The 26,591-nt window shown below is 34.2% G+C and overlaps 2 protein-coding genes across 3 annotated transcripts; one reads left to right on the top strand and one right to left on the bottom strand.

Annotated features, from left to right (window-relative positions):
- The first annotated feature begins 1,398 nt into the window (after positions 1 to 1,398).
- Positions 1,399 to 8,889, top strand: LOC121975283 (eEF1A lysine and N-terminal methyltransferase-like). 2 transcript variants are annotated; one of them, XM_042526849.1, is made up of 16 exons: positions 1,399 to 1,882; positions 2,144 to 2,245; positions 2,334 to 2,400; positions 2,621 to 2,802; positions 2,888 to 3,145; positions 3,930 to 4,013; positions 4,115 to 4,162; positions 4,262 to 4,326; positions 5,437 to 5,485; positions 6,303 to 6,561; positions 6,802 to 6,920; positions 7,007 to 7,087; positions 7,157 to 7,231; positions 7,798 to 7,949; positions 8,023 to 8,173; positions 8,265 to 8,889. In XM_042526849.1, exons 1-16 carry the CDS (start codon positions 1,502 to 1,504, stop codon positions 8,448 to 8,450), a joined length of 2,259 nt encoding a protein of 752 aa, XP_042382783.1. In that variant the 5' UTR covers positions 1,399 to 1,501; the 3' UTR covers positions 8,451 to 8,889. The 2 variants fall into 2 exon arrangements, with proteins under 2 accessions (XP_042382783.1, XP_042382784.1); XM_042526850.1 differs by having other exon boundaries at positions 1,741 to 1,882; positions 2,137 to 2,245.
- An 8,251-nt stretch (positions 8,890 to 17,140) lies between these two features.
- On the bottom strand, positions 17,141 to 24,833 carry LOC121975282 (SNF1-related protein kinase regulatory subunit gamma-1-like). Its single transcript, XM_042526848.1, has 6 exons — positions 24,617 to 24,833; positions 23,448 to 23,620; positions 19,494 to 19,721; positions 19,130 to 19,405; positions 18,021 to 18,184; positions 17,141 to 17,686 (listed from the first exon to the last, which is right to left on the bottom strand). The coding sequence occupies exons 1-6, from the start codon at positions 24,783 to 24,785 to the stop codon at positions 17,389 to 17,391; spliced, it is 1,308 nt and encodes a 435-aa protein (XP_042382782.1). The 5' UTR covers positions 24,786 to 24,833; the 3' UTR covers positions 17,141 to 17,388.
- Positions 24,834 to 26,591: the final 1,758 nt, after the last annotated feature.

Genomic DNA, 26,591 nt, shown 5'->3' with positions numbered 1-26,591 from the left:
GATACATTATGCATCATTACCAAATTAATTGTTTTACTTGATTTCCAAGATACAATAGACTCCTCTTGAATGATAAATCATTCCTCCCATTACCATGAATTTTGAGTCACTAATATCTTTATCAAGCGGCCAGAATGTTAAGTCTTAATCCAAGAGAGCGATGAATCCTCTATTGACTCAGCACTATTCTCTCTACGCTTTGTCATACACCCAACTACCGTATTAATCACAATCCAATTAAAGACTGATTTTAATGACATCAAAGCACATAACTCCACGCATAGAATAAATAAGTCTCAAGTCAAAAGATTAGTTACACTTGTAGAGATATTACCTCAAACCAACCTCCTGAGCACCTCAATCCATCCACAAGTCTCAAAACAATCAAAATAGACAATGGTTTTAATAAAACCACTCAAAAACACAAAGTCTGAAAACACCCTTACATCATAACTCCAATAGGAGCATACACCCTTATACATCTTTAAAAAAAAAGATGGAGGGCGGGCCAATGCATATGACTTCTTTAGGCGTTTTAGTCCTAAAAGCCCTATGTACGAATAGTATGAAAGTCTTACGTACAACCTAGACATATAGTTACACTCTAGCTACCAACTCAAAGGTAACTTCTCACTAGAGACAAGAAGGAATATTTGAAGGCTTAGTGTTGTGTATTCTTTAAGTGGAGATGGAGGCACAAGAACACTTATTCTTTGGTTGTCCTCGTTTGACGACATTGTAGAGGGGATAAAAAAATGATTACATATGGAACAGGAGATATCTACCTATCGATCGATGTTACATATTTTTGGATATTTCGTCCAAGGAGGTTGAATCTTGACTAAAGTTAGGCATCTTACAATCTCAGCTTTGATACACATTCTATGGAAAGTTAGGAACAAATTAATTGTATTTTTGATCTAATTAGACAACGAGAGGATTTATAGAGGTGTATAAATTTATATTTATGGGACGTTAAGAATATATGTTCTTTGATCTAACATTATGTTAGTCATGAAATGCAATTGATCTATAAATATTGTACTATGATCTTGTCTTGATATATATAATTTATTTATCCAAACAAAATATAATTATGTGGCATGGGATCCTAGCTATCAAAATTATGTAATAGTTATAATTTTATAATTGCTATAATAATATTAAAAATAAAATAATTTTGAAAAATAAATTACGTACAGATGGAAAGGATGTCTTTTTTATAATAAAAGGTACGATTTAAATATTTTTTGATTTTTTATCCATTTATTTACTTATTATTTTTTTTTAATAAAGTTAAATTTCTTCTATATGAATTCGAACTTCCAAACGTTAGTTAAAAAATCTTAATCACCAAAAAAAAAAAAGTAAATGGCAAAATCCAGTGAGCCGTAGTAGACTCTCTCAAGCCCGTTCCTTTTAAACCCTAATTCCCCTAACGGACCTGGTATTCTGGTAAACCTCGATTCCCCCGGCCGTTTGCGTTGTCGCCGGAGCCGTCATGGAAAAGAAGAAGAGACGAGAAGCTGCCACCGAGATCTTCGACACCCTCGGGGACTTCACGAGCAAAGAGAATTGGGACAAATTCTTCACTGTCAGGGGCTCCGGCGACTCCTTCGAATGGTACGCCGAGTGGCCGGAGCTCCGCGACCCGCTTCTCGCCCAACTCAAGACCGTTGCCGCCGCCGCCGCCGCTGACCCGCTTCAGATCCTCGTGCCTGGTTGCGGAAGCTCTCGCGTCTCGGAGTATCTCTACGATGACGGGTTCCGCTGCACTACCAACATCGATTTTTCCAAGGTCGTCGTCTCTGACATGCTCCGCCGATACGTGCGTTCCCGCCCTGAAATGAGGTGGCGCGTCATGGACATGACTGAACTCCAGGTATTTATGCCTCTCTCTCGTTCTTTTCACTTGGATTTGTGCCTGAAATACGGCGCCGGGTCCCCTTGCTTTCTAGAAACCTAAATTCATTCTATATCGACAAAAGTCTCATTTTTTTATGTATATTATTCTCTTGTTTTTTTCTCCTTCTTGTAAGTTGATCAGATTTCAATTTTTTTTCTTCCCTTTGTAAACTCTTTCACCAGAAATTATCAATTTATATAGCTTTAAAATGCTTTTGGTTAACTCGCTAGAATCCAGTTTGCAGAAGAGACATTCGATGTAATTTTTGATAAAGGAGGATTGGATGCACTAATGGAACCAGAGCATGGAGCAAAGCTCGGCACTAAATATCTGAAGGAGGTAACAAATCTATGCGTGTTTTCATATGATTCTCATGTTCTATTAAGTTGAATGTGTCATAAATTGCCTAAAACACATGATTCTTTAGGTTAAGAGAGTGCTTAAGTCAGGAGGAAAATTTCTGTGTCTGACCCTAGCAGAATCTCACGTTTTAGGTAAGTTGAACTCAAACTCAAACGTTTCAAACTATTATAGGTTAGGTTGATGTCATTATCTCGGTCTAATTTGATACTTTATTAAGCCGATTATATATCTTGTGATCTTGTTTCCATTAGGCAATCCATATTTGAGTCTAACTATTTATACCTTTCTATGTTATTTTTTTTTCTCATTGTTTTGTAGACTAACCTGAATAAATTGAATGTTCTTATGTAGCTTTGCTATTTACTGAATTACGATTTGGATGGGATACAAGTATTGCTATTATCCCACAAAAAATTGGCAGCAAGTCAGCCTTTCAGACCTTCTTGTTAGTTGCTGTAAAGGGCAAGATGGGTGTGCTAAACCAGCTTAGCTTACTGTTTGAACATCATTCCATTAATCTTAAAGGAGAGCAGGTATTAGAACTTAGAAGAAACTGTGTCCCTTCTTGATACAATTTGTGAAAAATGTGATATGTGGAGTTCTTATTTCTTGCTTCAGGTACATTCTTTACTTGATGCTGTTGAAAATGAGAATAAACTTCGCAGCCAGTATTCCTCTGGTGATGATATTGTTTATTCTTTGGAAGACCTACAATTAGGTGCTAGAGGCAATTTAAAGGAACTTCTCCCGGGACGAAGGTGTCAAACTATCCTAGGAAATCATGGTTCACTTTACCATTATAAAGCTATACTCTTGGATTCTAAGCAACATTCAGAACCATTGTTATACCACTGTGGTGTTTTTATTGTGCCTAAGGTAAGTTTGAGCCATGGTTTTTTTTTTAAAAGCTTTTGCAACACTATATCCGTAATTGATGACAAAAAAGTATTGGAGCATAATTTTCCTTGAGCATTTACTTCTGTATTTTGTCAAATTTGGTAATACAAAACCAATAAAGTTCATCTATTGAGAAGGCAAGAGTATTTTGTTTTTGAATGTGCTTGAAGGAAATATTTGTACAATCTGGACACCCTTTCTAATCTCGAAGAGTACTGGATCTTAGAAGTAGAAGATGAAAATAGAATGATGCTGTCTCCCATGCTACTGTTTCAGCGGTCTAAATGGCTAGGGACCTACCAAAACATTATTGGAGATAGGAAACAATATTTGAATTATCATGTTTGCATATCTGTCATTTGAGTCTCCAACAACTATTCAAATAATTGCCTATCCAATTCGAACAATGGACTGAATATGCAGATATACATTTCATGTTTGTTTGAGTCCATTATAGAGATAAATAACTAAATGTTCATTTATGTTAGACAGCGATTCAAAGAATTACATATCCGATTTGACCAAAGCATGGATATGCAGATATATTTCATGGTTGTTTGAGTCTATCTTGGTCATCACTTTAGAGTCAACGTGATTATTTCTACCATGACCTTCAGAAGCTTGGTTAGGGAACATTCTTTGCTACTTGAGATGTGAACCTTGGTCTTTATCTACAGTTGATATCAATTTTTGCATTGGAATGCATTTTTTGCAGTTGGTTTTGCTCTCTACTTCATATATATGACTATTTGAATCATTCTAGGCTCGAGCAAATGAATGGTTGTTTTCTTCAGAAGAAGGACAATGGCTCATCGTTGAAAGTTCAAAGGCAGCTCGGCTGATTATGGTAGTTCTATAAATAGGCATGAACAACTAGCATGATTTGCTTTCTTTTGATAGGTTGAAAGTCTTTAGTTTGTTACTGATGCTTGCTTTTACTTCCTGTAGGTTTTCATGGACTCGAGGCATACTGGTGCTAGCATGGATGAGATCCAGGTAATGCTTTCTGAAAAAGATGTAATTCGTAGCGGTCTTTCTTGTATCAGTAGGATTCTTATTATGTCATTACTGTTTATGAAATTGTATTTTCTACAGAAGGATTTATCTCCACTCGTTAAAGGTTTGGCACCTGAAAGATCAGAAGATGAAACTCTGATTCCGTACGTTTGCTCATTGCTTCTTGCTCTGAAGGATTTCAAGCATGTTTTATTGCCTTTATCCTCATTGTCTTCTTCAGAAATCCCTGATTGTACTATTCTCTTCTATATAGGAATTTTTAATCCTCCCCAAACTTAAATGAGAATATCAGATGTGTTGTAATTGTACCATTTTTATCTGTTATGAGTTATTTTGTAAACCAAAGATACTAATAGTACCATTACTTCTATTTACCGGGATTGGTAGTTGTTTAGGTCACTAGTATCTGATTGTTATGATTGTGTTTTTCTTGTCAATAGATTTTTCTGGGGCATTGTCACTTTGCTATTACTATAATTGGAGAGCTTTAGTATGGTCAGCAGTCAGCACAAGTGCACAATTTATTGGAGGGAAACCCCACTATATATATATATATATATATATATATTGTAACCCTTTTTGACTTGCATAAGCATAATGGTGTAATGTACTGCCAATGCATCTCATAATCATTATGAGCAGGTGGAAAATTGAGTACCCTGAATTATCTAGTAGTTTATGTTTAGTTATGCATCCCTTCATAACCAATACTAATCTGTTGTGTTGTTCATCGGCACTTATCACTCTAATCTCTCCTATGACTGAATATCCAAATGCCTTTTCTCTTTGTTTGGTCGCATTGTTTTTGGACACAATATCCAATTTTTATAGGTTTTGCATGCTCTTCAAAATTCATGATATATCTGTTAGGTGAAATGCTTGCTAGTTTTGTTGATCAAATAAGGAACTTTGGCAGTCTCAGTCCTAGTAAAGTTGAAACTGTTAACCTATGCAACTTGATTCTGGCTGGTCGCAGTTCACAATCACTTACTTTTTTGCCCTCTTCCTCATTTTGTGCTTCCTCTGGTTGGTCTCAGTTCGACATTTGACCTTATATTGCTTTATTGAATTAAATTTACTCTAACCTCCATGGCTACAAGGAAAAAATGAACTTTTTATACTTCCTATGGCATTCTTATTCAGGATGGTTGTGATTTACTTTCTCCCCTTTCTTGTGTGCCATATGTCAAATTTCAGTTTTTTAATGGGCTTGGAAATTCCTTCACATGCCAAAATTGTTTGGATTAATTTAGGTTCATGATGGCAGGCGATGGCATCAAACAGAGGGATGTCATCCATGAGGTGGGAGACCAATCTTTTCCTACATGGTGTATAATGCAATAATGTTTTACTTCCTGTTTATTTTCTGCAATTTTGACGTACTTTTCTTACCTTTTCTTCTATTATTACTCTTCAATAAATGAACTCTTTGAGGTCATACAATCAAGGTTGTCAAAATCTCCAAGGGACAATGAGGGTTTCATGAGACCAGATTGTAGGATTAGAGTATTAGATCATAAAATCTAATCAATTTAATACAAATATTTTTCTGATTAATGATATTTGAAATTGACATATGCATTAAGTTTACAACAACAACCAATGCTTATCCCATTAGGTGGGGTCGGTTATATGGATCCTTTTATGTCATTGGGCTCTATCCCCTACTATATCATTATCTATACTTAAATAAATTTTATCTTGTTTTGTTGTTGTTAACTAGTTGTTAAATGTGAATTTCTTGGTGTTGCAAGTAATTAACATTATATCAAAGTTTCACGTACTTTTAAGCACGCTTTGTCCAAGAATGAGAATATTCATGAGAATATATAATAGCATAGTTCTGCATTTTTAGTCACGTATGCTCATGGTGCATTTCTTACTTGTGCATTGTGCCCTGTTATCATATTTACCACCCATATAACTTATGATGTTTTATTTTGCTATTATTGTTCTCTACATTCCTTTTTTTTTAATGATTACCTTTTCCTTTCTTCATACCTATTTGTTCCTCTGGTCCTAAAATATTTTCTCCTTGTGATTACAGTATGGTACCTTCTTTCTTTTGGTTTTTCTGTCTAAACCATTTCCCCCATTTATATAAAATATAATCTCATAGGTCACATCAACAGTAACTGGCCATATGATTGTTGAAGATGTGATCTACGACACTGCTGCGGAAGATCCACCAAATCTTAAAGTGTTTCGTCGCCTTACATTTGGCAGAAGCTCAGGTTTGGTGCAATCAGAAGCATTGTTATCTGACAATATACTTCAGAGCAATCCGTCTGCTGCAAATAAAAAAGGAAAGGTTGTATCTTCAAGAAGTAGAAAAAAGGGTGGTCAGAAAAGAAGTGAATCCCATAAATTGATCCATGGTAATTTGTTTGTGTATGTTTTCGTACTTTGTAGTTTGTCGTATTTTGGCTTAGTAAAACCTTAATGTTAAAAGGGCATACATGGGAACAGCCTGATGCGCATCTTTTTCTCCAAATCTTCCTCTGCTGCAGCCATAATCTTGAGAAGAATTTCTCCTTTTTGCTAAAAGATTGTAAATTTACAGATTATATTTGCTTCATTTTTTATTAAAGCTTGGTCTTTTTTTAACCAAAATTTAGGATCTAAGAGCATGAAGGTTGATCATAGCTGCCTTGCTAGTCTTTATCACAGTGGCATTGTTTCTGGCTTTGCTCTTATAGCTACTACTTTGGAGCATATTGTATCATCTGGGAAAAAGGTAGAGTACCCATGTGAAAGGCTAACTTTAGTTTATATTCATTTAATAAAATTTACATTCCTTTCTAAGCAATCTTTTATATACAGATTAGAACCTACATAATTGGGCTTGGAGCTGGGCTTCTTCCCATGTTTCTTCGTGCTTGCCTGCCCTTTCTGCAAATTGAGGTAGGAACTTCATGAGCAACAAGTTATCAAGAGACTTCAGGACAGGTTATTGATTTCCATTTGTTGAAGGTGGTGGAGTTGGATCCTATAGTCTTGGATTTGGCGAGTGAATATTTCAGCTTTGTCGAGGATGACCAATTAAAGGTTGAAGTACTATGTATTTACACCATGATGTTGCTTTCCAAAACCAAATGATTTCCTGAATATTCTGTTGTTTACTTGTGTTAACTCTGCAACTAAGCACAACTGAGCTCTTTAATCTGCAAACCAATTTTGGACTTGATGCAAATAATTCCTTTTTGGCATGATAAGTAGTGACACCTTAGTTTAATCTTTGATCCAGACAACATCTTTGAGCTAATGTAGTGGTTTATAATTAGATAATTGAGCTACCATAAACTTAAGCATTTTGGATTTGTGGTAGGGCCCATCAAGTTAACGCGTGATTCTCTCATCTACCTTGGGTAATGACAACTAGTATTGGAGTGAACCTAATCTTAGGCACAATGATGGATTTGTAAAGGTTTGCAGAGTTACCATTTAGCATCACATATTATCGAGTTGGATGATTCTGTGCCAAACTTTAGGGGAGAAGATTGTGACAACCCTAGTTTAATCTCCCTCATGCCATAGCATATGTTTACTTTTTCCTCTTCTTTTTTCACTGAATTGTGGAAATTGTTTATTTTAGTGATTTCTTGTCCAATTAGGTGCACATTGCTGATGGAATCCATTTTATTCGTGATGTGGATGCTGTCAAATCATTCCCAGTGAATGGTACACCTACGTACTCTCCTGCAGATGAAAATAAAACCAGTGGCACTAAAATTCTTATCATAGATGCAGATTCATCCGATTTGAGGTAATGACCATTCATTTCCTCTTCAGATTGACATATGGTTTGTTTTGCTGACTTTGAATTACACTGCTTCCAGCTCCGGGTTATCCTGCCCTCCTACTGACTTTGTTGAAGATTCCTTTCTTTTGTCGGTAAGGGATTTCCTCTCTGAAGGAGGCATCTTCATCATAAACTTGGTGTCACGATCAGCAGCAATAAAAGAGAAGGTTATTTTAAGGTTAAAAGCGGTAAGATCCAACTGCACACTTGTGTTTCTTTACCATCCAAGCAATGGTGTTTGTAGTTTGACACAGACCTCCTGTCAAATTGCTGCCTTAGGTGTTCAACCAACTGTTCTCCCTTGAACTAGAAGAAGATGTTAATGAGATTCTCTTTGCTTTCCCTGCCAAGATGTGCGTGGATGCCGATAATTTGCCTGAGGCTGTTGTTAAATTGAACAGCTTGATGAAAATTCCCTTGCCGAATGGGCAGATAGAATCGGGTAGGTTCAGATGTCTACTGTAGGGCCGAAGCAAAACCATACTATGTTTCCATTCCCATTTCCGTGTATGGTATATTATATAATATTATACAACCGAAGAAAAAAAAAATGAATGCTGCTTCACGCGATCTGGCATCCTGATCTGGTACTCATCCAAGGGGCACGGGAAGTTTGCGACATCAGTGCAACAGCATTGCAGCAGGTGTTTTTTTTTAGCATAACTTTACAGTTGTATTTGTTAACTGTAAGGTTGTATCAAGATCAATCAAAGCTGTATTATAGTAAAGACCAACCGGTGCTTATTCTCCTAGAAATTCTGATCTTTCAGAAAACAAACTGCAATTTTCTCTGGTAAGTTGTGCAATCTCTGTCAGAGTTGATTCTGTTTATTATCAATCCTGTATTTCCTTAAAACATCTATTTATATGTTCTCTGAACTGTAAGAAATCTAACTGGCTATTATGAGCTGGTGTGAGGATTGTCATGAATTGTTGATTGTTTCAATAAGTTTAGTCAAAACAACTGTCTCGACTAGGCAAAATCATTCCTCAGCTTATTTTTTATTACAAATTCTTTATCAGATTAAATTGATGATGAGGATGTCTATGTATTGGCCTTTCACAGCATTTACATTGTTAATTTAAAAAAAAATAATAGTGATTAGTATTAGGCCTCTAATGATGGAGGACTTCTTAGTTTTTAATGTCAATTTGTTTATGCTACTTGGACAACAATATGAAGTCAAATCTATGTATCTGGTAGTTGACTTTTTTTTACAAGGATGTCATACAACATCATGGTTGACCACTATTAGTTTAAATTTCAGAACATGGTTTCGATTTTTTTTCTTGCTCAATATATATATCTATCAGCGGCGCCGTCTGTGACAGGCCGCTTGAATCACTTCTGGTACCCTGACATGTGAGAGTCACGGATGATGCCATTGATATAGGGGGCACACCATATCAACTCCCTATACACACACGGGGGGTTATATGCTGCTCACCCCCGTATGTTTGACGTGTTACGCGATTGAGACGCATAACCCAAGTGGAATGTCCGATCATTATTTAGTGTTATGTTGCATATCCATTCGTGAACATCTAGTAATTTTTTTTAGGATTTAAGTTTTAGGGTATAATATCTAGAGTAAAGGAAGTGAAAATTAAAATAATAATAACATTAGGTGCTCACGGATAAATGTGCAGTATCATTCATATATATAATGTTATGTTGTGAGCATTTAATATATTTTTTAAAAAATTTAGAATATAGTATTTAGGTTAAAAGAAGTGATTTTTTTTTAAAAAAAAATATTGGGTGTTCACGGGGTGCTCACAAATGAGTGTGCAACATATCATCCTTCTATATATATATATAAAGAGTGTTTTGTTGGATGGCAGACGTGCATGCCTATTGTGTGCAGCTATGGGGGAGTGGCCCATCTGGGCACTTGACATGTGGCCCCCTCCCTCACAACCGCACACGGCAAGCACGTACTCCTACCATGTAGTGGAATAAATCCCCTATATATATATACACACACACCTATAAGAATAATACAACTTGTGAGTAGCAATTATATTTTTTTATAGTTTAGGGTTTAAAATTTATGGTTTAGTCTTTAGGATTTGGCTTATAATATTAAAGCTAAAGACTTTTTTTTAAAAAAAAAAATACATATGGTGCTTACAAATTGTGCACCATAAAATAAATAAATAAATATATATATATATATATTGCACATCTTTATGTGAACGACTGTGGGCAACATTCGACTTGGACAATCTAACGCGGTCAAAATCTATTTTTTTAAACCCTCGCTTATCTGCATACAACAATTCTCTTTTCTCTCCTTTTCTAATGAATCAGATAACAACAAACCTAGGCGATCAACTTGGCCCTACAAAAGTTTTTCGTTGGCCACCTGTTCTTCTGTTGGGTGCTGGTTTGTAAAAAGCAACATCACCTTGCATGTAATCAAAGGAAAGAGAAGAGAGTTGTTGCACGTATATAAGAGAGGGATTAAAAAAAATTAGATTTTAGCTGCTTCAGATTATCCATGTCGGACGTCATCCACAACCGCTTATACTTCTCTATGTATTTAAATATAAAACTAATGTAAAAGATAAAAGTTGAGTTTTGATTAAGTTGGTAAGGAAATTTATTAATAAATTATGCACTATTTTTATTATAAGTAATATTTAAGTTTGTTTATTTTATATTTTTATATATAATGAAAGGAAATTGCTTTTTTCTAAAGTTGAATATTAATTAATCCATAAATATTATATTAAATTATAAGTTAAAAAGAGTAAAAAACACTAAATCATTCTTTTAAAAAATCAATTTAAACACTAAATCATGAATTAATGGATTTTAAACATTCTTTAAAACATAAATCGTAAAAAACAAATTTAAAACACTAAATCGTAAAAAACAATTTATGGATTTTAAACATTCTTTAAAAAAAAAAGTCAACCTCAAATTTAAACACTAAATCATTACCTAATGGAGAGAAAAAAAATCTATCAAAATAGATAACAATTGACAAATAAACAATCGTATCAAAACTATTTGATGGTCACCACTAACATCAATGGAGCCCAAACCAAACTTTTTTAAATCAACAAATGAATTGGAAGAGAAGATGATGAGAAGTAGAACTATTTCTAAAGAAATCATTTCTTTATATCTCTTCTATCATTATCTTCCTCATTAACAAATCCATTCACACAGCTAAGAACTCAGATTTATCATGTTGGTAATTATTTTATCGTTGAGCAATTCATCAAATCAATTGCCGATCGGCGACAGTCTTGCCCTTTTATTAGCTCCCTTCCCTTTCTTTGTCGTGAAAATCTCTCCCTTTCATTTTGGAGAAGCATCTACAAGTGCTCTTTCGGAACCCAAGCCATATTACAATGGCGGTGAGTTTTCGCTCTCCAAAGTTTTTTTTAAACCCAATTTTCATAGAGATGGATTTCAACTCAAAGATTTGATCATTCATAACTTTTTGTGTTCTAGCAGAATCTAAAAAAGACTTCTTTGCGTGTGAACCCAAACGAGGACAGCGAGGTCTCAGAAGCTCACTCCGGCAATCCTGAGAACACAAAGCAGACCAGAGGCAATGTCGGCGCTCGCTTTCGACGAACCCAAACGCCTCCGGTGCGCACCAATGAAGTTCACTTTCGTAAGTTCCCGCGGAACAGCAATAGACAGCAACCTACTCAACAGGTTGTGCATAATTCAAGAGCTTTAGTTGAGAGAATTCATGCAACAGTAAGATTTTTGCTTTAGTTGAGAGAATTCTGTTTTATATGAGAGAGGAAACTCAAGATTAGTAATGATAATTCTTCTGGCCAGCAGACTGAGTTCGATGTGATAGTGCCGCCTTTCGACGGATGGGATGAGAAGAATCCCATGCCCGGCGAGAACTATACAGAGATCTTCGGAAAGGTAGCTCATGCTCGAAGAAATTTCGAGAGTCCATACAAGTTATCACAGCCTAGAGTTCAGATGGAGACTGAAGCGAAAGTAAGTACTCTACTTCCATTACTATCAGAGGTGGAAAGCAAACGAATAGAGCTGGCTTGAAAAATATTTCGTATTCAAAATTATCAAATTCGAGTCGCTCGTGAGCCGATTCAATATACTCAAATTAAGGTCCAAATAACTAGAACCGAGCTCGAATTTAAGTTGTTTTGAATTATAATTCCATTCTACTCTAATAAGATTTGAACAATTCAAACTAAAATGCGTGTTCAGATTAAAATTATTTATATTTTTGAGCTTTGAATTGAATTCGACTATAATATATATGTTTAATTTAAATATCAATATTTTCATACTATTCAGATTTGGTTTATTTGCACTTGCTACGATCTTGTTTGAATGTGTATTTCTATGAAAGTTTTGTGCATTTTCGAAAGTCTGCATGAGACATGGATTTGAGTAATAATAGCATGTTAATGGCTTGATTGCTACAAATTGTGGATTTTTTGCCTTTTTGTTTCAGGGCCGTGGCTGCTTCAGCTGGATCTGTTGAACATAAATGAAAAATGTGTGATGGATGGAGATCTGTTTCCTAAATGTCAATTATGAAACTATTTGAATGATCTTTTATTATGAATGCTTTAGACCATGGCTCACTTCTTTATCGAATCGGAAACTTGTTATTGTAAGGCTGAAGAATCATATCCGAGCAGTGATAACGACGAGATAGTCGATTAGCAAATTACTAGTTTAATGTTTATAGAAGTTTACAATGACGCCTTCGGGGCTTTTGTGCCATGGTAAGAGGTGGGAGGGGCTTCCTTCAAATCTCATTTAGAGCATATTACATTTGAGGAGTTTGACAAACTTATGACATTGACTATTCGTCATGACTAATCTGTGCTTTCTGACTTGACAGCCATGGGAAAATTTTCATATTAAGAGGATTAGTCACATGAGCTAGATATCTAGATTATAAAAAAAAATGGATTTATCAACAATATTTTTTTTTAGTTGACATCATATATTCAATTTACACCGACTTATCTTGAGGTAATCGATCTGGTTCTAAAAAAATTTTGCACTAGCAACTAAGATAAATCGAGAAGTGATTGTAAGTATCTCGTGGTAGTTTTAATATGATCAACCAAGTCAAGCTAGGTCTTATTGTGTTTTGATCCTTGTGTCTAAGTGTGCACAAACTTAGGAGCACAAGAAGTCGAGTGAAAGACACAATTAGTGAGAAGGATGACACGGGAAAGAGTCGACGGGCTCGGTGCGTCCGAGGAACGAGGTGTTGTGAAATAGTACGTTGGCGGATGAGAAGGAAGCACGAAACGTTCCCAATGGACGAGAAGCTGGAGCGAAAGGTTGCTTGAGGAGAAGGTCGAAAAATAGGTTCGGGTGAGCCTTATTTCGAATGGTCGAAATCACCCAAGCGAACGAAACCGGAATGGAGGACAAATGGACAATCAACATGTTGTTGACTATGCGGACGCTTGGACCAAGTCCAGGCATCCAGACGGTCCGGGTGCCTGGATTAAATACATATTACATCTCTAGAGATTTAGAGGCAAGTAATTTATAAGATCTATTTTCTACCTTTGAAATTCATGAGTCTAGATGTGCAGATCTAAAGGAGTCAAAGCAAAATATTGCATTAAAGGAAAAAATAGATGAACAAGATTCTGAAACATCTTTCGACGATGACGAAACGTCATTCATGGTAAGGAAGTTTAAAAGATTTTTGAAAGCTAATAAGTTCAATCAAGTGCAGGCCAAAAGAAGAAAGAGAAAAGTAAGGTGCTATCATTGCAATGAAGAAAGGCATCAAAGACAACTGCCAAAAAATGAAAAACAAGGATAAGGACAAGGATAAAAGACCAACTCAGAAAAAACACAAGAACTTTAAAGCAACATGGGAAGAAATGTCATCAGAATCAGAGATTGAAGCCTACGCTAGACTTGCACTAATGGAAACTCACGAAGAAGATGGTGAAGCAAATACAATCGAGATGAGCATCGAGAGCATCGATGAAGGGGGAGCAACATCAGAAGGAAGCATCACTATAGGAGGAGCTTCAGATAATGAGATCGACAAGGTAAGTCAGGTATGGTCTCTACCTCCTAACCAGTTATTTAAATTTATTAAAATATTATCAAAAAATTCCTGTCAATTAGAAAATGATAATAAAAAATTATTAATAGAAAATAAAGAGCTAAAAGGAACTTTAGCAAAATTTTATCACTAGAAGATTTCGATAAAATAAAAATAAAAAATAAAAAATTGAAATAGCAAATGAAAAATTTGAAGAATTCTGTATGTTTAAATTTTATAACTTCAAATTTTGGAAATTATCAAGGACTTAATTGATATTTTAGATATTATAAGGGTCAATCAAAAAATTATCATTAAAATATGTTCCAAAAAAAATTCTAATTAATTAAGTAGGTAGAAACTTATATTGAGTTTCAAAATCATGCTTATATTAAATTTCTATGCATGTCATACTTCTAAATTGATTCGATATTCCTTTTTTGCTTAGAATAATATTCTTTTTTCTTAGAATTGTCTAAATAACTTGTTTTGTTTAATTTCTTTTGAAACTAATTTGATCTCTATTTTTTTCGAGAAAGAGGAATTATTACTTATTAGTTAAAAAATTTTAAAATTGTTTGGCCGTTGAATTATTTTTTATAAATTTTTAATAAAAATTATATTTTTCAATTTAAACATATTTCGCAGAGTTATTTTTGTAAACTTTATTTTTTTGTGAAAATTTATCATGTTCTATATCCATGAAAAAAGATTTTCAAAATTGTTTGTCTGTTATTGAATTTTCTATAAATTATTTATCCAAATGCTAATTTTTAAATATTAAAAATTCTCGAATGTCAAATTTTTAAAAATTTATTTTTTTTACAAAAAATACTTGCTCTATCACATTTTAGAAAAAAATTTAAGATTTTTTGAAATTAGAAACCATTTTTAAGTATTTTTTATAAGAAACTATATCTTTTGTAGAAAATAATTTATTATTACTTAAATTATTTTCAATTTTTCTTGTAGATTTATCACTGCTTTGGATATGTCTGTTTAATCGAAATAATTTTTTTTATAATTTTTCAGTAATTAAAAATAATTTTTAAAATTATTTCTCCTAAAAATTTTTATAAATTGCAAAAGTTCATATTTTTAAAATTTAAACTTCATAATTTTTCTGAATGTTAGTAATTTATTTTTATCCTGTAGAGATTCATTTAAATTTATTTCAAAGTTCTTTTTCAATATTTTTTTATTTTTAATATCAACAAAGGGGGAGAATTAGAAATTAAATTTAGGGGAGGATATATATATTTTTTCATTTTGCATGAAATGTTATTAATTGTAATTTATGTACTTACTATTTTTATGTTATTTGTTTCTTTTTTATCCTAACGTAACTTAGATTGCTCACATCAAAAAAGAAGAAATTATAAGTACCCGTGATAATTTTGATGTCATCAGCCAAGTCAAGTTAGGTCATGTTATATTTTGATCCTTTTGTCTAAGTGTGCAGAACTTAGGAGCATAAGAAGTTGAGTGAAAGACACAGCTAGCAAGAAGGATGACACGAGAGAGAGTCGACAAGCTCGGTGCGTCCGAGGGACGAGGGGCTGTGGAAGAGTATGCTGGCGGACGAGAAGGAAGTGCGTGGTGATTCCGAGAGATGAGAAGCCGAAGCGGAAGGTTGCTTAAGAAGAAGACCGAAAAATATGTTCAAGTGAGCTCTGTTTTGAATGGCCGAAATCACTCAAGCAAACAAAGATAGAATGGAGGAGAAACATGTTGTTGACTATCGGAGCGCCTGAACCAAGTCAAAGCACCTAGACGGTTCGGGCACCCGGATTCCCAAGGGCATCTCAAGGTGTATGGATTCCCAGGGGAATCCCAGGGTGCCTCAGTGAGGTGTCCTTGTTCGAAGGCGGTCCGGGCGCCCGGAGCTGTTCCAGGTGACTAGACCAGATAAAATATTATCTTTTGTCATTGCATAGTCGTTTGCGAAGAGATAAGATTTGCCACGTGGGGCGCCTGGAGAGGGTCCGGACGTTCGAACTGTGCTACGTCAACAAACGGTCAATTTCGACCAGTGGACTATAAATAGATCCTTGGTATTTTCCTTTTCGAATAACACACTTTGTACTTCAAGTTTTCTTTATGTCTTTTATTTCCGAGCATCGTTTTCGTGTATGAAGCTTCTCCACCTCCGATGTTTTGTTCGAGAAAGAGATCTTCTTACTGAGCCGACTTTTCTTGGAGTAGTAATCCTCTGATTACAAACCAAGTAAAACTTTGTGTGCCTCGTACTTATTTTAAATTCTATTATATTTTGATTAAGTGTGTAATTGTGTTAAGCCCGATTATTTTAGAAAGATGTTTATTGTTGTATTTTGTGGAGAATCATTTACCCCTTTCTTGATAGCCTCAAGGGAGTAGGGACCAATAGTGATCATAACGGACAGTCCATCAGCTAATATTCTTAGATAAACCATTCATTCATCATGGTTGAAACTTGATCTTTAGATATCTAAAAAATTAAAAAAATACTCTACCGCTACATCATTGCCCGAGGGTTACAATGGCAATGTTCTTGAAGCTTACTTAGCTTACTTGCATCTATTTTTACAAGTGAAATAACATATGCATGCACCAAATATGAAAATTGAACAAGAACCAGGATGGATATGCATTCATGAACCGCAAAGTTCAACTATGTAGATCCCCGAATCTCTCGAACTACAGAAGTTAGATGATGATATTCCCAGTCCCTGATCCGAGATCAATGATAGGGAAGACTTCTCGCTCTATAAAGAAAGATTGAGAGCTCGGAATAGCGGGAAATGGAGCCCGACAAAAGGACCCTACAGTCTTCGGAACCTAAGGAGAAATCGAAAAATCTGAAGTGAGAGTCTCATAGAAGTTTCTGATCAGGGCTGATGACTTCTAGCATGATTGGTTTAACAGGCCTGGTCCGGTTGTGTAAACCCAGGCTGAACCAACTTAGTGAGCCTCTTAGTTGGACTAGGTTAACTTCATCATCTTGACTGTTCAAACCCAATCAATCCACTCAATGGGACTGAATTAACCTAGCCACCCCAAATCGAGTTGCTTCAATTCTTCGGAGGGGCATCAACATGACTCAGTTTAAACTTGAACGGGAAAGGTTGCAAAAGCTGAAACAAGAAGAATTTAACCTAGCCACCCCAAACTACACAAACAGATTCACAAGTTAATTTAATTACAGAGCAAGATGAAACAAGAAGCAGGGCTACAAAGTTGCAAAAGCTGAAAACTAACAATGTCCAGAGAAGCTGGGAGATTCCATTGCCATCATACACAGGAAATGAGAACATGAAGGTGGAGACAGAGGGCTTCAGACCATGGAAGACACAAGATTATGTTAAAAAACGAGCTTCTGTACGTTTTCACACCCTGCTATTCGCTGGCAATGGTACAAACCCATCAAAGAAGTCTCCAAAATAACGGTGTGGCTCATGGACCAATTTGGAGATGATGTCGCGAAGTGTGATTACTCCCTGAAGATTCTCCTCCTCGTCGACCACATAGATCCGGTGTATCTTCTCAGTGTCCAGCCTCAAAATGACATCTTGGAGCGTATCATTTCTATTACACTTGATCACACCATGTAGCATGGGCGAGGCTTCTTCGTGTTCGACCAAGTGATTCCTTACTGCAGTGAGAAAATTTTTAGCTGTGATTGACCTGCAATACCATGCAAATTAAATGTCATTGAAATAGGTAGCAAAGAAAAACGAAGTAAGATGAGAAAACAACCTAATAAATATAACAAGGCAGGCATCGATACATATTGTCATTGTTACAAACATTTCTGAAGAAAAATAGTTATGTGGATTAAGATCTAAGTTTCAGGATTCAAATGCGCGAAAGATTTACCAAGGAAATAAGTAATTTCAACAAACAAATAAAACAAGAAACAGTAAAAGGGTGAAGATTTGAAATAAAAATAGGATTGGTTAAGTCTTAAAGTTCTGGATACAACAACTTAGAATTGGAACATGCAACTTGCTTTGCACACCTGTAATCATTGTAAATCTCGGGGGCAGTTAAAAGATACTGCACATCTCTGATGCTTATATTTCCTATTGCCTTGTTTCCACTTTGATCAACAACTGGAAGCCCTCCAATTCCTTTCTCTCTCATTAGTTGGAAAGCCTTTAAAACTGGTTGGTGCTCACTAACCTGAAAAAATTAAAACAAAAATAAATTCAAGACAGTAAGCAGAGCTAAGGAACATTAGCCCATGATATGTGATTTTGCACCCGCTTTACTTCATTCAGACATTGGCACATGTACTATCTTAATGATAATCAGACTCAGAGAAGAATTGAACAAAGATAGAGACTTTGACGAGGTTTCTAAGTATTTACAGGATAAGTGGTCATTTAATCAAATTTATCATGAAATCATATTCGCTAATCCATTATTTTTCTTTTTCAATTACGTACTCCTAGGTGAGCATCAGTCCATATGTTAGGCTTGGTTAGTCTGGTGCACTTGCACACAGATGACAGAATGCTAAAAGAGAATAAACATAAAAAGGATGGCCATTTTCCTAAGAACTTCATGCTTCTCAGAGAAGTGGTAACACAATCAAATGTACAAGCCAAAAAGATACATCGAGGTACAATAGGTGGAGCTTGTGTGACTGTATGCACACTTAATTAGTGAGTATTAAAGAAAATAAAATAAGATGCAAAGGAGAACCGAAAGAAGTTTAGAGAACAAGATGTGTAGCTGTCATTTGTCAGCGACTCTATTCTATTTAGAAACAGACTCAGCTATATTAGCCACTAACGGTTGGCACATTGTCATCTAATATTATAAAAAATGATTAAAATTATTCATATTGATTGCCAACTCCTCTAAATTCCTTTGAGAAAAGATTTGAAGAAAGATTGTAATTTTCTGATCAATTTTTTGAAGAAAGATTTAAATTTTCTGAATGTAAAAATTTGCATGCTTCAGTTAAACAGACTTTTCATGTCCAACCAATGCTGGATAATAAAGACTTGGTCTTAAAAATATTACAATTTGAAGAAATATAGGATGCAATTGCCTAAATTTTGGATAATAAAAATTTGGTCCAAAAAATATTGTAATTTGATGTAAATAACAGACAATTACCTTAATCAGCCCCTTAGGCTTCATAGCAGGAAGACCCAACTCATATAATTTCTTAGAACCCCAGTTCTCAAACCAGTGAAGATCTACACATTCTGCCAACATGTGAACCACGGCAGATTGTGTAATAATATTTTCAATCTTCCCTGCACCAAGATCAACCACAGGAAGGCTCTTCATTCTGTACTTTGATAGTAATAACAACATGGTAAGGAAAGAGTCAGAGTTTTCAATAGCAAGAAAGGGTGCCCATCTAAAGGATCCTGCAATCTCCTTAACCTATGGAGAAATCAAAGCAATATCTCAGTCCTCCAGATTATACAAAAGTGTCTGAACATGTATTTGCAAAGATTCCAAAGCACAATACCATGGTATTCTTGTAGAAATCTGAAGAAGTGAGAGTCTCAAAGAAGCCACCGCCCGTTGAATCAACAGCTTCAGGGACAAAATTTGCAGGCCCAGTAGCAGCAGCAACACCAGCTACATCTTCAGAAGCAGCATCAGTGCCACCAATCTTGGTAACTTCTGCCAGTTCACTTACCTCAAATCCTGTCACAGCTGATGCAGCCTTCATCCTGAGTACTGAAACTTCAGACTGCAAAGAAAATCAGGAAATAAATAGTTAAAAACCCAACAAAGTACCAAGATTTTTGCTGACGTAGTTTGGTTAAGTAAATTAGACAATGGCATCTTGAAATGAATATCTTATGCCTCCTAAATTCCAAATCTCAGAAAGTCCAAAAGAACCACAAATTTACACAGTGAAACTCATAACCCAGCTGCACAGGAACATTGGTTGCTCATGGAGGACTGCTTCAAGACACAGCCCACCCAGAGTGGATGAAGACTAAATTATTCGTGTATTATTATGATAGTTTATCAGAATGTTTTTTCCACTTGAGTACTTTATTTCTAGTCATTAAACCTAGTGAATTTGAAGCTACAAAGAGAATATTTCATCACATTTGGCTTTCATGGAGTTATAGAATGAAAGAAAGGCTAAGCAAGATAGTATTATGATATACCTGATAAACAAGCTTAGAGATTCTACAATCACTTGAGATGGAAGGCAAAATTCAGGCTGGTAGAAACTGCAGCAGTTCAAGCTGGCATGGCAGATGATTACTGCCAAAACAGCAGGATGCTCATCCACCCTTACACAAGGAATGTGATAAAGCATAATAGGTCAGCAACATGAGCTGGTTTACTTCAATTTCACTATTAACCTTAAAAGATCATGTTAACCAAGTAACGACATTGGAGAAAACACATTGTTTGTTTGACTATGAAATTGAAATAGGATTGACAAGGAAGACATAATGTAAAGTATAAGTTGATAATTTAGCAAGCATGCCAATTTTGGAGCTAAGGCCACCCAGAATCAAGCCCAAGAAATAAGATCATACTGAGTTTTTTCTTTATCTTAGAAAAATGATGTAAAAAGGATTATAGGTAAAAAGTGCATTCTTTGGAAGACATCAACAGAAAATATTGTGTGGTCAGCTTCCAGAAAACCATTATAGGATAAGAGTTATGGAGAAACATTTAGCAAAGAGGTTTGCTAATTGCATTGAAAAGATTGCTTGTGAACAAGTATCAGTTATCACTTTGGGGGAAGGATAATACCTTCAGAGGATAAGTTAGTGTTGCTTATTGATTTGGTCCATTTGGATATATTGTTTGCAAGGATCCCATGCTATCATACAACAAGGTAAGTAAATATATTGGTGACATTAATGATCCTTGATCAGATATCTGGTGAGGCTACTGGAGAATGAGGGAATCTATAGAATATACATCTTCAGATTTGGAAAAAAAAAAAAAGGAAACACGTAAAAGAACTAAGTTTTGAAATGAAAAGATACATTAAGGCATTTAAATCTAAAATAATATGTTGGTGCAATCATGCCAAATTTGACAATATAATTTTGATGTTTCTAGTAAGGGTTTAAAATTAGGTTTATATGGTATTAGTTATGTTGTGTCAAGTGTATAGGTGCAAATTAGTTGACACTTATATTGCAGGAGCCATAGGTGAACTCCAAATGGATCGAGGTAGATCGCATATTTAGCAAAAAATGAAAGTCCATTAGGCATTGACAGATAGGTGAAGTCAAAGTGGATTAAGATTGACCTAACATTTGATAGAAAAGAAAAGTCTAACAAGCATTGGCAAATGCGTGAAGTCCAAGTGGGTAGACATCCCAAATATTTGATACAAAAAAGAAAGGACAACAAGAGTTAGTAGATAAATGAAATCCAAGTGGGTCGAGGACGACTTGACATTTGACAAAGAAGTCCTGCGAGTGTTGGTAGATATGGAATAAGAGTTGATAGACGAGGAAGACCCAGAGGCAAAGGCCTCTTGGCAAATGAAAAGTTGCAGTAGGTTCAGGTAATCGAGATACGCAACATGCAAGAAGTGTCAAAAGGTAAACTCTTGCCATGTGAGTTGTGAGAAAATATGATTGGCTTGTATTTTGGAGGTTGAGTAGTTCTCTTACTTAGCTAATGACTTGATTGAAAAATAAGTGTTTTAAGCGGTCAAAATCGATGAGTCAATTAACTCATGGTTACAATCAGTTGATTGTTATGGTTAGTTGACTAAAGATGGAGACCTTGCAAAAAAGGCTCTATTCCAGATTGAGTCAACTAGATGAGAGTTCAATCTATTGATGCCTGTTCAATCGACTGATTGTAACCATACAATTGATTAGAGATAGAATTCTTATGAACAAAAGTTTTATTCCATGTTGAGTCAAGTGATCGGTCAATTGATGGCTAGTTAGTTGACCAATGCTCTATTCTGAGCAAAAAAGAAGGTTTCTATTTGTAACGGAGTTGACTTGTAGTCAACTAAAGTAAGTGAGTCGACTGGGTAGTTGATTGAGTTAATTATATATTCAAAAATTATACCGTTGTAGACGATCTTATCTAGAGGAGTCGACTGCATTAAGACAACTTGAGACTTAAGTCAACAAGCTTATCTAAACGAGTCAACTAATAGGTGTCAAAGTGGACTGACAAAGATTACAGTCAACTGGAAAGGCTTGGAGTTGACTGAAAGCAGCAGCTAACGAAGATTAGTTTGCGCAGATCAAGCTTCAGTCAACCAACACTGTAAAAAGTGTAAATCAATATATTACATTAATGTAGCGCAACTGTTGAAGTTTATCCATGGAAATTTGGAGGGCCATAAAAAGGGAGGCAAGAGGAGCCTAAAATTTTGACAACAATTCCCAATCAATTTCTCAGTTTCCAAGTGCTTTATTGTATTTATTTTTACTTTTTTTTTGTTTTTTTTCAGCTTAAAATATTTACCTTCAAACTCCATATTTTTGCAAACTCTTTTACTACACTTCATCTTCGTATTGTAAAAAGGCTTCACCACCTCTGAAAGATTTTCAAAAAAGAGAAAGGTAGTGGTTTTTCATGAATCGACTTACCTTACGAGTCCATAGACTATGAAATAAGAAGCAGGAATTCCAAATAACATAAATGCTCGAGTATTTTACTTTATTGTTGTTAGTACTTATTGCATTTTATTTTTGTTGTACTTGTATCTCTACCCAAAGCACCGTGCACAATCTCAAATAATACTCAACTTCTCTCCCATGAGAGAGGAAAAGTTCCTTATGATGGTCATTCAATCATGAAAGAAAAAGGTTTCTTGATGATAAATCATAAATGTATGGTTTGAAATCATGCGTTGTATTGGGCAGCATAGTCAAAACATACCATTTCAATAAATTACCAAAATCTAATATTGATCAACATGGATAGCCTATGCCTCCAATACAAATTGTACAGATGACTATCATACCTTGCCAACACTTCAATATGCATCAAGATGAATCAAACAATATTTTATTTTTTAGCTAATTTTTATAAAATTATAATTGTGAATTTATTTTTAGCCAATTGTCTAATTACTATATTATTATTTTTAGAAGTAACCAAACTAAGTAAAAAGGTAATAATGGAGTACATCTCAAGTGTCAACATGATGTAGCCTGTCTGTTCCAATCATAGACAAACTCTAGCACAAAATGCCTTTTTGAACCTTGAGAAATGATTTACAAATTTTAGAAAAAGATAGAAAAGTTTGCAATTTATGTCTTGAAGACAAACTATAAATTTCACAATGCAATATTCAAAAGGTACAAAAATGATGCTTTAACTATAGGAATGCAATTTTCATTATATGAAACATAATTTCAGTGGTGAATCAATCAAATATAAGAAATTACTGCAAACATCTGTGATTGAACAATATAAAAACCAGAAACAAGAGCAAATAAGTAATGTGTTAGCATCAAACCTGATGTAGAAGCCATACAGCAATTCCTGGAAACTCAACAATGCCGATGTACCTATCTATCCAACTAGCATCTTCAGGTGCATCCACATTCCTTACCAGTGCACTTAAGATCTTGTGTTTGGATAGTATCTCCACCGCAGCAGATAGGGTTGCATCTGAAGAAATCTCAATAACTAAAAAGAAAACAAATGATGAGAACTTTTTCATATAAATGATTCCTTAAATTATAGCTCCCACAACAGTAATTCTTCTGAAAGTAACATGTTCATCATCACATGACTATCAGATTTAGTCAGTTAATGGCAACTCTGGGCAAAAACAATCAACCTCAATCGATCTAAGGAGCCATTGCAAAGTGATGAACAGGTTAGAGGCAATCCATTCAAAAACGAAGGAAAAATCCATTTGATCCAATGATTTATTTATAAACTAAAACTATTTTACTATAACATGATCGTTAAAGGTACTTTCTCAGTTAATGATTATTACCATCCATAGCTAAATATAATTGAACATGTTCAGTACAACAATTAATAAATAAATTATAAAATATTATTTCAATATTTTTTTTAATTAGTATAATTAGTTTTTAAACAAAAACATTGTAAAATTCCTAGCACAAAAAAGGTCTTGCACTTTTCATCTTTAAAAAAAAAAATACAGAAAGATCAAGTCTATAATGTGATCAATGGTTAGATACAACCGAGACTATGCGGTTCATAACCAACAAATTTTACCAGATTCAATGTTCGTCATTCTAATAAACCAGACTAGGCTGCGGTGCTGCAGATGCTAACGCACAATGACAAGTTTACCAGCTAAGAGGTTCTAAGCATGCTAGGCTCCATATGCTACCACAAAACAGAATGTATAGATTAAGCCTTTTTTAATATCAAAAAAAAAAAAAAAACTCAGCATATGACAAATATCTACTGCAGAGTAGAATTTTTAAACTTCCAGTGACCGATGATCTATGAATTCCTAGCTTATCAGATGCGAGATCGCAGATATACGCTGGATTAGAGCGAAAGTACGCTTGCAAACGAAAACAACGCGAAAGCGTACGAAAAATTATCTAAAGTTAGACTAAACTAATTATAACTAAAACTTAGGGTTAGGAGCGAAGAGAAGTGAAGAAAACAGAAAGGTGCGGTGGCGAAAAGGAGAACCTTCGGACGACGGTGCGGGAGGGAAGGAAGAAACGGGGAGGTCTTGGAAGCAGGAGTTGAGCTTCTCGGAGGGACTGAGTTGAGGCTCTTGCACGTCCCACAGATCTTCCAGCCGGTGACCGATCTCCGCCTCCGGGCTCCGCGGCGACTTCGCCACCGGGCTCTCCATTTCCACTCTCTCTCTCTCTCTCTCTCTCTCTCCCCGTGGAAAGTGTAGTCAGTCAATACGAAAATAATAAAATAAATAAATAAAATAATCCAATTTAAAATTAAAATTATATTATAATAAATCGACGCTGGATAAGAATAATCTGTGCAAATTTCACTTTGCTCCCATTACTGTATTATTTTTCACTTATAAACTAGAATCAAGGTATTGATTTTTAATTTTGGCCCTTAATTACTACTCCCACATAGATTTCCAAACTTTTCCATTTTTTCCTTTTACTATCGACAAAATTGCTTTCACGATAAAGAGTTTCTGTTAATTAATTTGATAATGTCTAGAGGACAAAATAATAAATATTTTTTTAAAAAAATGTAGAGGTAGAATAAAATTATGAGTAAAATGTGATATGTCAAAATCTTAGGTTGAAAATAAAAATGTTGAAAACCTAAAGAGCAGAGTGAAAATTTCTGTAAAACAATTTAAGTAAAGAAAAACATAGTACATACTTATCCATTTCTAAGTTATGTATATCTAGCAAAATTGATTTTTTTTTCAAAAATAATTTTCAAATTATGAGCAAAAAAAAAAACTATGAAGTTAATCAATATTAGCATTTTAATTTTAAATTATTATAAAAGTAATTTACGTTCAAATAAATTAGTTTCAGCAAGGCATTAATCACAGATTATTACCGAAATTTTCTTTTTTCTTTAATCAAGGCAATTTGCCCATTTATTTTTTATTCAATACTCTCTGTCATCTTCTAAAAATTAATTAATTAATTAATTAAATTACGAAAAACATTTAAAAAGTAATGTATTGTTTTGAATAGTTAGGATGCCTTAATATAATTTTGAAGAATTATATAACTTTAATCTCTCAATTGCTTATTAATCAAAATTTAATTGAGATAATTATGTGCAAATTCCTAACATATATATGTATAAATAATAATAATAATAATAATTTATAGCATCCCTAATATTATATAACAAGCATTATTAACTAATACGAGATTAAAAATTGTGACCGGTATTTAATGTAAAAATACAACTACTTGCAATCATCTAAATATACCTATAAATTAAATATTTTACTCAACAATGGTGTTTTAAAAAATTTATATTGATTTAGCGTAAAATTGTAAATCACAATTAATTTTAACAACACAACATAAAACTTAAACCATAAAAGCTAATTCTATAATTTAGAAAGATAAATTAGAATGCAATGTTTTTTAATAATAAACAAAAACAAGAAATGCTCTTTCAATTTTTTTTTGGCAATTTTATTTTGTCCGCGCACGGTTATGAGTAGAGGTGTAAATGAACCAAGCTGCTCGTGAATTATTTAAAGTTCAATTCGATAAAAGTTCATTTGAACTCGTTTAACGAGACTCATTAAAATAAATAAATTAAGTTCAAACTTCATAATACTCGGCTCGTTAACTCATGAATTATTTAAAAAAATAATAATAATTTTACTATTGAATTTATAGATTTTACACTCTATGTATAAAAAAATATAGGTAAATATATTAAATTTATTTATTAGAATAAAATTATAAATTTTAATAAGAATATTATATATATTTTTTAAATATATAATTTAATTTTTAATAAATATTTAAATTTATAATTTATATTTATTAAATTTATTTAGGCTCGATAAACTCACGAACCATGAATAAATTTGTTAAATAAAATTCGAACTTAGTTCAATTATAAATGAACCAAACTCAAATATTCAAAAGTTTGACTCAACTCAATTATACCCATAATTCTAAGTTTTTTCTACCTTTCATGG

Source organism: Zingiber officinale, chromosome 4B (assembly GCF_018446385.1).
Source record: "Zingiber officinale cultivar Zhangliang chromosome 4B, Zo_v1.1, whole genome shotgun sequence".
NCBI lineage: Eukaryota > Viridiplantae > Streptophyta > Magnoliopsida > Zingiberales > Zingiberaceae > Zingiber > Zingiber officinale.
The sequence above is the reverse complement of the archived record's forward strand: the minus strand, read 5'-3'. Positions and strand labels throughout refer to the sequence as shown.

Excerpts from the sequence above, each read along its gene's own strand:
- LOC121975283 (XM_042526849.1), top strand. The coding sequence starts at position 1,502 with ATGGAAAAGAAGAAGAGACGAGAAGCTGCCACCGAGATCTTCGACACC. Across the intron at positions 7,088-7,156 it reads TGCCCTTTCTGCAAATTGAG|GTGGTGGAGTTGGATCCTAT; the intron begins GTAGGAACTTCA and ends CATTTGTTGAAG. Across the intron at positions 8,174-8,264 it reads TTATTTTAAGGTTAAAAGCG|GTGTTCAACCAACTGTTCTC; the intron begins GTAAGATCCAAC and ends TTGCTGCCTTAG.
- LOC121975282 (XM_042526848.1), bottom strand. The coding sequence starts at position 24,785 with ATGGAGAGCCCGGTGGCGAAGTCGCCGCGGAGCCCGGAGGCGGAGATC. Across the intron at positions 18,185-19,129 it reads AGCCTAAGGGGCTGATTAAG|GTTAGTGAGCACCAACCAGT; the intron begins GTAATTGTCTGT and ends TAATTTTTTCAG. Across the intron at positions 17,687-18,020 it reads GAGATTTACAATGATTACAG|GTCAATCACAGCTAAAAATT; the intron begins GTGTGCAAAGCA and ends ATGGTATTGCAG.